The sequence below is a fragment of the Tiliqua scincoides genome, chromosome 12 (genome assembly GCF_035046505.1).
Source record: "Tiliqua scincoides isolate rTilSci1 chromosome 12, rTilSci1.hap2, whole genome shotgun sequence".
Classification (NCBI taxonomy): Eukaryota; Metazoa; Chordata; class Lepidosauria; order Squamata; family Scincidae; genus Tiliqua; species Tiliqua scincoides.
In genome coordinates, this window is record NC_089832.1 from 15,198,124 (window position 1) to 15,210,715 (window position 12,592).

The window sequence follows — 12,592 nt, forward strand, 5'->3', positions numbered from 1 at the left end:
ATTCTACAATATTGGTTCCCACTACAGAGGTGGGATTGAGGATGGGTTGAAGTTCAGAAACAAGCTTCTGGGGCATGAGCTTAATAAGTGTCAGAGTACTTCTGGCGTTCACATTAAAAGTGATTTGGCTTATACATGAGGCTGGCCAGCTCCCTCTTTGGGAAGATATTGGAGATACTTACCTATGTCTGATCTTGTCTGATCTCGGAAGCTAAGCAGGGTCAGGCCTGGTTAGTACCTGGATGGGAGACCGCTTGGGAATACCGGGTGCTGTAGGCTTATACCATAGTCTTTCGAAACTGAAGGTTGCCAACCACTTAGGAAGAGTAGATGGACAGGGTGCAGGCTACAGCACACAGCCTGCCCCAAAGATTAGCTGGAGGATATAAACCAGGAGAGTCTGAAGAGGAGTTTATGGAAAGTAAACTCAAAGCAGACAGCAAGGGGGGTTGCAGCCGGAGACTGTGCCCCAGCTGATCAACAATTCTTCACTATCAGAATACTAGTGCATAAGAACCAAGAGCCCTGCTGGATCAGGCCAAAGGCCCATCTAGTCCAGCTTCCTGGATTTCACAATGGCCCACCAGGTGCCCCAGGGAGCACACAAGACAACAAGAGACCTGCAAGGCTTTCTGGGAATTGTAGTTAAGAACACAAGAACAGCTCCACTGGATCAGGCCAAAGGCCCATCTAGTCCAGGTTCCTGGATTTCACAATGGCCCACCAGGTGCCCCAGGGAGCACACAAGACAACAAGAGACCTGCAAGGCTTTCTGGGAATTGTAGTTAAGAACATAAGAACAGCTCCACTGGATCAGGCCAAAGGCCCATCTAGTCCAGCTTCCTGGATTTCACAATGGCCCACCAGGTGCCCCAGGGAGCACACAAGACAACAAGAGACCTGCATGTTGTTGCTGCTCCCTTGCATCTGGCAATCTGAGGTAGCCCACTTCTAAAATCAAGTCACACATACCTGTCATGGCTTGTGGTGATGGTGTCTGGTTTAGATGCCTTTAAAAGGGGATTTACAGTGGAAAAATCCATCATAAGTTACAATCCATGATGAATACAGTATATGCAACCTCCTGGTTCTAGAAGTAAGGCTATCCTTGAATGCCAGATGCAAGGAAGTTGCAACAGGATGCAGGTTGTCTTGTGTGCTCCTGGAAGCATCTGCTGGGCCACTGTGAGAAACAGGAAACTGGACTAAATAGGTCCCTTGGCCTGATCCAGCAGGGCTTTTCTGATATTCTTATGATAATGTCCTCTTCACACAGTGAGTTGTTTTATTGCTTGCAATTTCCAACTGCGCAAAGCAAAAAAAAAAAAAAAAACATTTTAAAAGTAAGGGAAACAGGTACAAAATTTACTGTAAGAGACACCTGCATTTTTCAGCAGTGATTAGCCTGGGATTAGACATTAAAAACATTGGAGATCATTCGGAGCACATGGGTATGAGGTCTAAGTTTCTACAGTGTCAGTCATCGATCCTTTCCTACTGCACTGTGTCTTCAGATAGCTGCAAATTTCAACCACAGTTTTGTTATCAGTTGATCGTGCTGGTGAAGGTGACCCAAGAACACATTTCAAGCTAATCCCCCAAGGAGTCTTCAGATTAGCAGAGATAAGGCATGCACAGGCATCCGAGATAAAAGTCAAGACATTAATTCAAGGGTGTAGATTTATCAAATGTCATCATATTTGGCCTGCATTTAATATTAAATGTTAATCAAATTACATTTAGTAAGCTGGTGGTTATCTAAATTACATTTAGTAAGGCTGGTGGTTATCTGTACCTTGTTACTGACAACAACAGTAAGATATGAAGAGGCTGGGGTGTTTAAGAAAACAACAAAAACCCACTTTGCTGTCCTCTGTCATCAGTGCTGAAACACTGAATAAAATCATTATATATTTTTTTTCTAATAGGATTACCTTGTTAATTCAATACTTCCATAAAATGTTTTAAAAGCTTTCCAACTACCCTCTAAGAAATTGTCCGTGTTCCTCTGTCGGAGGTCAAGTTGACATCAATTTGGGGCTATGAAGCCTTCTACAGAAATGTGATGCATTTGTGCCAATCTCCTCTCCAGAGAAGTTCACAAGGCCATTCAGGAATCTAGCTCAAATATTTATTGTGCCAGATCATGAGTAACTTGTATTTTGGCCTCCTTAGGCATATAGGTAAGAGGTATAAACCAATACATTGCACTTTCATCTGGTAAAGGACCAGAGCATGGTTGAGAACATAAAAATGCTGACAATTTTTTTTACCAGTTGACACTTTGATTTTTTTAATATAACCAGGGTTTCTTAGGACCCACCAGAAACTGGGTCTAAAGGCCCTCTGGAGGTCTTAGAAAGCTGTGTGAATCCTCCCCGGCCCATCAAAGGCCTCCAGATGGGGGTGGGGAAGGTATGGAACCTGGGAGCATTTGATCCCCTTAAACTCCCCCAGGTATGACAGTGTATACTCTCTCTCTCTCTCTCTCTCTCTCTCTCTCTCTCTCTCTCTCTCTCTCTCTCTCTCTCTCTCTCATATTTCTAATTTTACTCAATTTTTATCCATGAAGAGTATCCATTTAAAAGGTACACTCTCATATTTTCCTTACCCACAAACAAACCAGTGCAAACATCAACTCTAAATAATCCCCAGTAATTCTGTCTTCCTGAACACAATTTTTTAGGTGGGTGAAGTAAAATGTGCAAATCCATAAACACAAAGGGATTCAACAACAGGACTGAAAACAACATTGTCTCAAAATTACACCACAAATGTTAATGTAACATCTGAAATGCGCTTTAAAAAGCACAACAAGCATTTACTCAAGTAGGTAGGAAAGTCACACACAGCAGGAGATCCCTTAAAATACAAAGGGGGGAGCTATATAATTAAAAAAGAAAAAAAGCAAATGATGTGGTAGAGGAAATGGCATATAGAGGAAGGAAGATTTATTCTATTGAAAGGAACATATAGATCCCAAGAACATAACTCTACACTGGATGTACGCCCTGAATACAGAACCAAAAAGTCTTTTACGAGAAACTATCAGAAAGGTTGATTGCATTTGCTGAAGGTGAAATTCTATTAAGTGGAGATATGAACGCAGTTAGGAGAGGTGAATGGAGTAGAACAGGAACTAATGTTCAATGCAAATCTGGAGAATCTTTATTCAAAATGGGGTTAGGACACTTGGAGCTAATAGAGGTCAGGAAAAATCAGCACCCTCGTGAGAAGGATCACACACACATTGTTCTAAGACAAAGCAGCTACCATAAAACAGATTTATTCATCATCTCCCCATCATTTATCAACAAAGTGGTATACGAGTATACAGATGACTATTCAAGTTACACGAGCGACTCCTCTCCCAGGGACACATAGGACAACCCCACTTTGTCAGAGAAACCCCTCCTGATTTGGGAATGGGGAATTCATCCCCCTAGAGCAGTGGTTCTCACACATTTAGCACTGAAACCCACTTTTTAGAATGGGAATCTGTCAGGACCCACCAGAAGTGATGTCATGACCAGAAGTGGCATCATCAAGCAGGAAACTTTTTGACAATCCTAGGCTGCAACTCACCCAGGAGTAAATCCCATTTACTATCATTGTTAAAAGAATATACATAGTAGCCTGTTAAAACACAGGTCTGTCACATTTCCCCAAATGCAGCCACAGACCATGGTAGCATCAAGTCTAATATATTAAAAATAAAATATTGAAATGAATGGGGACCCACCTGAAATTGGCTCATGACCCACCTAGTAGGTTCCGACCCACAGTTTGAGAAACACCGCCCTAGAGGGCTATCTCTAGCCCAGAGATTTTCAACCTTTTTCATCTCACGGCACACTGACAAGGCACTAAAATTGTCAAAGCACATCAACAGGTTTTTGCCAACTGACAAGGCACACTGTGCTGCCAGTGGGGGGGGGGGGAGGAATCACAACCCCATTGGCCCTACTAATAGATGATCTTCCCCCACATTCCTGTGGCAAACCTTGGACGACTCGCGGCACGCCAGTGTGCCACGGCACAGTGGTTGAAAATGGCTGCTCTAGCCCAAGGGACGCTATTAACTGAATGAACAAACGGGAGGAATGATCCTGGGAGGAATGATCCTGGGAGGAATGATCCTGGCTTCTCCATGAGGAGCAAGGTTTTTCATTCCCTCTCCTCCCTGGTCAACAGGACTACTGAGAGATAGGAACGGCGGGGAAGGATCAAAGACCAGTAATGTGTGGTTACTGTAACGTGTGATGGACAGGTTAGTAGAGAATTCCAGGGTGTGCCGGTGGGGTGGAGATCCTATGAAACCGCCTTACTGAAAGGAGGAGGAGGAGGAACAGGGTGATTCTCAAGAAATCTGGACTCTCAGGAAGCTGCAGAAGAAGAAAAAAAATCCTTTTGACCATAGAATCATAGCAAAGCAGGGGTGTGGACAAAAAGCTCTGTATAGATGAGGCAGCAGCCCCAACATCGTTTCTCAAGGCGCACTGAGGGATAGTCTGCTTTGTATACTGCACTTGAACTGTGCATCTTAACAGGTTACTTTGAAGGAATCATTAGAAAGAGGGGAAAGAACAAACTCCGCAGATAACTGTGGCTCTGTGTAGTCAGAAACCCACACCGCCATAGTTCAAGGGGCATGATTTTACTTAGCATTCCCCTTGAGCACTTCCAGCATGTTTGCTGTGCACTACAGAGCAGTAAAATGTAATGTCGCCGAAACGTACCTATTCCACTCGGCTTACAATCCTGTCACTTTAATAGGTTCATGAGATAGTCCCTTTATTTTAAATAGGGCGTTTAATCTTTCCACCACGGTGAAGCTCTGATTCTAGGATATGTGCAGGAAAATTGGGTGGGGAGAGCAGGTTGGATAGTTAAAAGGGCTGCAAATGATATGATGTTTCTTGTCAGTAGCAGAGGGAAATGGGATACCACATGATTTAATGGAGATGGAAGCCAGGGGTTTGTTGTTATTTTTTTGGAGGGGAGAAGGAAGGAGATTGACGGCAAAGGAAAGAGGTAAACAAAAATGAGTAATGGAAATGATGCAGGCCACTTCAGACACAGATGAGAGGTACTAAAGATCTGAAATAAATTACACCCTAAAAGGATTCAATAAAAAAAGAAATCAGAATGGTAGCACAGTAATCAGGCGACATATTGGGGAAAAAGAAATGGGCAATAAAAAAGCAGAAGGAACTCTCAAGCACTTTGGCGCATTAGATCTTATGGAGAAATCCATGCAGCAGGGATGAGAGGATAATATGCATTTCAGAGGAAGTGATCTATAGAAATTGGAGTCCCAGGTTGGAGAAGAAAGCCAGGATGAATATAAAAAAATAATAATAATCAATGCAATCATCGATAGATACACATTCAGCTGAAAGGAGAATGAGGCAATACCAGCCTCTGGAAAAATGGTTTGGCTTCATGATTTGCTATAAGCAGAACAACAAAAATCGCCATCACGACACACATGTTATAAAGAAAGCACAAACAGAAAAGTAAAGGGAAATTGTGAACAAGCCATTCTTTTCTGCTGATATAGAGAAACAGAAGCAGTGACGTCAGGGGAGGTGGATGTCAGGAGCCTCACCAGACTCAACAAGGGAAAAAAAGGGGGGGGAAGCCCAAGGACCCAATAAATTTAAAGAATAAAAATAAAATAAAAAATAAAAAGTTCCTTGCCTTTCCACACTGCTCCTTTCTTCTCCAGCACAGGTCGGTGAGATTAACCCATTTCTGCCTGGCCCACAAGTGTACCCATTTTATCCCTGTTGCGTATATGCAACGTTGGGTAGAAATGGTTTAAGCAGCACACACACACCCATTATAAAGCACAGGAAAGTAGCCAGCAGCTGAAAAGCTGCACTCATGGCCGGCTTCCAAATGAACGGCAAACCTGGAAGGGTGCCTGTGTTGGCAATCTCGAGGGAGTCAGCAAGAATAGGTGCCTCCAGCAGGTTAGGCTGTAATCATGGGTGACTGCCAATTAAAAGAAAGCAGGGTGGCTGGCTTCCAATTAAACAAAAAAAAAAAAAAAGCAGGATACTCTGGGGAGGCAGCGGGAACAGTTGCCTCAACTCTGTTTAAAAGAAAGCCATGAAAAAAGCAGGAAGCCTGTGCAAAGGACAGATTCTCCAAAGCCCCAGGAGAGGCAGTTTTTCAGTCGCCACAGGGTGCGGTCATTGAACTCTCCCTAGATCCAAGTGGGGAAAGAAGAGGTGAGTTTAAAAATATATTCAGAGGCTGAGCTTAAGTGGGGGAGAGTGAGTGTGTCTTGCCTCCCTGGACCGCACTGCACATCAACTATTCAGAAGTCAATTAAGCAAGAATACATGCAGTTTTACTGAGTGAGTGTGCTAACCCTGTTTGTAACCAGAGAACTCGGTCACTGCAGCCAAGTAGCAGTAAGAGTGGCAGCCCTTGGAGGCTGTTGCAGGTGAAAAGGGCAGCATCCTACCCAGAAGATGCACCAAGGAATGGCGGGGTCAGACATTGACCAAGGGCCACAATCATAAGAGGATTCACCCTGCTCAACAAACCCCTGAATTTCCCTCCTCCCTTAACCGGTTGCAACGATGCCACAAGTTGGTCAAGAGTCTTGACCAAAATAATTCAGGCCACTCAAAACTGGTTGAGAGGAACACGTTAGGTTGGCTACATGATCCTCAACTGGCTGGAGTCACGTCAGGAAGAAAGGCCCTATTTATTCTGATCGTCAGGGTGGTTTGGCAGTGGTACAGACTGCCAAGGGAGGTGGTAGATTCTTCCTCAATGCAGTTTTTCAAGAGGCTCACCAAGCACCTAGGAGAATTTCTGCTATGGGCAGGGAGTTGGACTAGATGACCTTGTGAGCCCCTTCCAACTTCTATGACGCAATGATCATTTGAAGTCACACCACTAACTAATAGGTGATGATTTTGACAGTCTGGCAAAGGGGGTATGGGGACACATTGGGCAATCGACTGGGGGAGGTCTACAATTGTAAAATTGTTCAGAACCCCTGGTTTGAATAGTGCAGGCAATTTTGCCCGCCGTTCGACTTGCTCTGCTTACACTCCAGAGCAAGCCTGAAGAAGAGAACGAAGCCTGGAAGAATGAAGCTGGTGTTCCCTTAGTTCCCATGTCTCCGATACGTTGCTTTTAGTTCTTAAACAGACAGTACATATTGATTCGCTTCAAGAGAGTTCCCGACTATGTGTGATTGTGACTATAAGCGCCAAGATCAGAACCTCAGGGACAATCCTAACCAGGTCTACTCAGAAGTAAGTCCTTTTTTTGTTCAATGGGGCTTACTCTCAGGAAAGTGTGGTTAGGATTGCAGCTACACTCATGAAATATGTGGGCTGGCTGTACTGTATTTTGTGTGATAGGGAAAGGGGATCCATATGTATCAGAAACAAATAAAATAATAAATAAAAACTCCAAACCAATTTATTTTCCTTTTTGCATCATAAAAGCCAAGCCCCAATCTAAAAAACTTCTTCAGACTTCTATGAAGAAATACTCCCCACCCCACAAAAAAAAAAATTCATTTCAGTGCTGTTGGCCGATGTTAGTAGATAGAAAAATCAACACATATCCTTGTCAGTTGGAGACATTGCTTCAATAAGACCTTCTGTAAAATATTAAACACGGCTGCTGCTGTGTTCTTAGAGTTACTCTCGAATCTGTAGAATAAAACGTCCTAAATAACAGCGACAACTTGCAAGCTCTTGGAACAAAATGAACTGCTGCAGTGCAATGATGAAAACAGCCCATAATATGCTGGCAGTACTTTGTGGAGGGACTTCACAGGCTCCCAGCCACATTTACGAAGTGAAGCAGTCATATTTCCTGACAGCAAAGTTCAGGGTAGGGTATTTCAGAAACTTGGATTGAAATACAGCTGCCCCTCTGTATCAACGGATCCAATATTCGCAGTTCCACTTATCCATGGTTCTCTGCCTCCACTTCCTGCTTCACATTCTCTGTCTCTTTCTTCTAGCACAGGGGTCGCCAAACTCACAACCACTGTGTCCCGAAAATGCGGTTCCCATTGGGACCACAGCTTACTATTCCGCCTCCACGCGGCTCATCTGTCAAGTAGATCTGGGCACCGGGATGCTCTGGGCAGCCGTGTCTGTTGTCCAGCATCCCAGAAGGCTGTGCAATAGGACGCCCAGGCAGACGACACTGCCCAAAGTGTCCCAGTGCCCAGATCCACCCGCTAGACGGGCAGTGCAGAGGTGAAACAGTAAGCTCCGTTCATGGAGCGGAAGGCTTTCCCCAAACCCAGGATCTGGCGCCCAGTTGGGGTTTGGAAGAGCCTGTTCTAGCATCCAGGCTGCCTGCCTGCAAATCACACTCCTTAGTTAAGCAGGAAACTGTTCCATTTTTAAGGAAGAAACATGGGTGATTCTATGGATACGAAAGGCAAACAAAGGTAATGGGCTAAGGGTTGTGTGGAGCATTGCTCTCTATATAGGGTTCCCTACATAAGAACAGCCCCACTGGATCAGGCCATAGGCCCATCTAGTCCAGCTTCCTGTATCTCACAGCAGCCTACCAAATGCCCCAGGGAGCACACCAGATAACAAGAGACCTGCAAGGCTTCCTGGGAATTGTAGTTAAGAACATAAGAACAGCCCCACTGGATCAGGCCATAGGCCTACCTAGTCCAGCTTCCTGGATCTCACAGCGGCCCACCAAATGCCCCAGGGAGCACACCAGATAACAAGAAGACCTGCAAGGCCTCCTGGGAATTGTAGTTAAGAACCTAAGAACAGCCCCACTGGATCAGGCCATAGGCCCATCTAGTCCAGCTTCCTGGATCTCACAGCGGCCCACCAAATGCCTCAGGGAGCACACCAGATAACAAGAGACCTCATCCTGGTGCCCTCCCTTGCATCTGGCATTCTGACATAGCCCATTTCTAAAATCAGGGGGTTGCGCAATACACATCATGGCTTGTACCCCGTAATGGATTTTTCCTCCAGAAACTTGTCCAATCCCCTTTTAAAGGCGTCCAGGCCAGATGCCGTCACCACATCCTGTGGCAAGGAGTTCCACAGACCAACCACACGCTGAGTAAAGAAATATTTTCTCTTGTCTGTTCTAACTCTCCCAACACTCAACTTTAGTGGATGTCCCCTGGTTCTGGTGTTATGTGAGAATGTAAAGAGCATCTCCCTATCCACTCTGTCCATCCCCTGCATAATTTTGTATGCCTCATATCCATGGTTTCCATATCAGCGGGGGGACGGGACGACTAGAACCCCTGTGGATACGGGGGGATGCCTGAATTGACTACATCACCCAGTGACCTCCCTCTAAGTGAGGGCGGTTAGTCCATCCATACAGTTTTGTGTGAAACTGGATGGACTGATAGGCAGGACTGAGTGCTGGAAGACAGTCAAACGGTTCCCACGAGCTGTGTTTTTGGCCATGCAGCCCTACAAGTTATGCAGACATTCAGACCAAGATCATTAACACAATTTAAGAACATGCAACTGGGCACTCAACTGCAGCCTATACCGCTGAATCAAAGCTTTCTAACACTTCAGGGACCTCCAAAGACCATCAGATTTTTGCCATTTGCTTCCAGTTAGGGAATCATTATAAGGAAAATGCCAGGCCTCGCCATAATGCACGGAACAGCTTGCAATTTCTGATGCCGCTGTAGGTGCTCTTTGCTTGTACTGGTGAGTTTGGAGTAATCTGCAGTGTCCACTTGCGCTGCAAGATCTAATGCCTGTGAGAAATTGTCATTGACTATACAAGGGCAAATTGTGGGACATGTTTAAAATTACTCTTCCAGCTTCACATATGACCTCACTGGTGCCACTGTCAAAACATGCAAGTGCAACTGTCACAAGGACACACATCACAGGGATTACTGCACCTGCGCACTCTATGTTCGCTATCCAGATGTCATTAATATCGACACTCCAAAGTCAGCTGCTTCTTTTACTGCTTCCTTTTGATATTTTATTCATCAAGATGCTGTTTTAGCCATTCACCGCTCTTTTTCCTCCATATAAGGGAGTGAAAGTCACTTCTGCTTAGCTCCAGTTCTCCATGGAAAGGACAAGAAATCACATACAGGCGCACCCCTGTATCCGTGGATACGAGGGGACGACTACCCCCACCCTCCAGAGGCGAGGGGAGGGGAGCTCTACTCCTCTAGCCTCCAGAAGGTCCTCTGAGCCCAGCAGAGACCACAGATGTCCATGTGCATCCTCTGCTGGGCTGAGACTGAGCCCTAGGGGCAAAAAAGCCACTTCTGGTTTTAAGAAAAAACTGGAAGTGGCATTTTTTATGCCTTATCAGGCATTAAAAACATAACTTCCAGTTTTACGGGGGGGGGGGGGAATGGAAATGATGTTGTTGTTTTTTCCACCTCTAGGCTCAGTCTAAAGTTCATGGCCTCTGCTGGGCTCAGAGGATTCTCCAGAGGCAAGAGAAGCAAAGCTCCTCTCGCCTCCGGAGGGGGGCATGAGCAAGAGGAGCAGTGCCAACTCAATTCGCAAATAAGTGAATCAGTGGATATAGGATCTGTGGATACGGAGGCCCCCCTGTCTGCACAGCTCAATGTGTCCCGTATCTTTTGTTCAGAGCCAGTCCTCCCATGAGGTTGACTGAGGCAGTTGCCTCGAGTAGCAGATCGGTGAGGGGATCATTACCGGCCCCGCTCCCTTCACCAGTCCTCTCTCCTACCCCACAAATTTGGAAAGAAAGAGGGAAATAGAGCAGAACAGAAAGGGTGGAAGAGGAGCAAATGGTCAGCTGGTGAATCTGTTTTTTAATTGAGTAAGTGGGGCAGGTAGCCGCAGAGGCTGGTATGCATCCGGGTAACAGGAGGAACCAGCACATGGTGCAATGATTCAGATACTAGCCCTGGTTTTGTTTACATAGTTGTTATAAGACAGAATGAACATGCACAGTGGACCCTCCATATTCGCACGCACAGCATCCAAGGATTTGAGAATCCGCATACACCAAGCCGCACCCTTCAGACATGACTGGAAAGTACCAAAAAGCTGGGCTGGGCCCCCTGCTGACTTCATTATCTACGGAATTCGGTATCCACAAGGGGTCCTGGAACAGAACCCCTGTGGATGTTGAGAGCCCACTGAATTTTCTCTTTGCCCACAAACCGGCACAGATAAACATCCCCATCACAAAAGAGGGAAAAGCCTGAAGCAAACCCAGGCCCGTTCACAAGCATCACGCAAGTTGTTTCATTACCGTTCTCGCCGTCCGATTTCCTTTCGTGGTCGGTGTCGGTGAGGGACAAGGCCGAGTTGGCCCGGCTTGACAAACAGGAGCTGTGCTCCGATTTCATCCCACTCATCCACATCCTCAAGGCTCGGTCGGGTGAGGTGCCGCCTTCCGTCTCTGTATCCACGTCCGACCCCATCTCTACCGGATAGCCATGCTGGGAAACGGTACGCAAGTCTGCCTGGTACCCAGTGCATAAGATATGGGGAGTGTCACGGAACTCCATCTCTGCAAAACAACCAAAATCCCATAATGATTTTCTGAAGAAAGAGATCATTTCAATTTGGCCACACACACAACCCACGTTCATCTGTACATTTTTTTTTTCCAATGCACCAGCTTTTTTTTAAGTCTGTACTGGCCTCTCCTCCTGCCCTCAACATGTTCCTAGTCTTAGAACTTCCTCTGGAGCTAAGAATGTTTACTCTGCCAGCTGCGATCATGGAACAAGGGCTCCGGGCAGCTCTTTCTAGTTCACCCTCTCTCCGGCAGTCTCCTGTTGCTGGCAGCCTGATGGCAGGGTCATGATTCTTTGTAGTGGCAGAAGCTACAGGGTGACTTCGGCCCAGTAAATCTGATGAATGCTAATTTGATGACACATTTTACGGGAGGCAGGAGAATGTGGCCATCCATTTGTATTTTAAACTTGGCAGGCAGCATGCAACACGGTAAATACATTTCTAAAGAGTCCTTTACTGATACGAAGTTAAAAGCGTTATGGGTGAGAAAATACACATACACACCCTGCCTTCCAACACAGCGCACGGCCTTCCAAGAGTGTTTCTTTAAATATGCATGCTTTTGTAGTATTCTAACTCCCAAAGGATGCATTTTTCTCTGAAGCTCTTATAATGCCATAAATGGTTGTTTTTAGCTTTGCACATCTAACCTTGTTACCGACAGGACCGCACGATCCCTCAGGGACATCAAACTCAATGTGGATTTATGAGGGCCTTTAGGCGCACTTCATGTGCAAAGCCAGCAGGGTAGGAATCACTGACACATGGCGCGATGCCATCCTGCAAGTACACATGGATGAATAATATCACCACGTGTCTGGGAGCAAATGGTGTGGGTCCATCTCATGCAATTATTACTGTTATTTTTTATTTATTTGCCAGACCTTTCCCCCTTTTATTTATTTGCCTTTCTCCCCGAGTGTACCCAAAGCGGCTTACAACAATTCAGATACCAAAAGTACAAAAACCATAAAAACACAATAAAAAAGTACAACATAGCCTAAGAATTCATAAAACATTAAAACAGCCTAAAAACAATCACAATAAAAACACGAATACAATAAAAATACCAG

General features: G+C 45.4%; 1 protein-coding gene across 2 annotated transcripts in view; it reads right to left on the minus strand.

Annotated features, from left to right (window-relative positions):
- Positions 1 to 12,592, minus strand: part of TENM1 (teneurin transmembrane protein 1) — a 277,961-nt gene that overhangs the window by 222,411 nt on the left and 42,958 nt on the right. For both annotated transcript variants that reach the window (XM_066640043.1, XM_066640042.1), the window contains exon 2: positions 11,248 to 11,508. In XM_066640043.1, the coding sequence (XP_066496140.1) occupies positions 11,248 to 11,508 (261 nt within the window). The remainder of the gene's footprint in view (positions 1 to 11,247; positions 11,509 to 12,592) is intronic.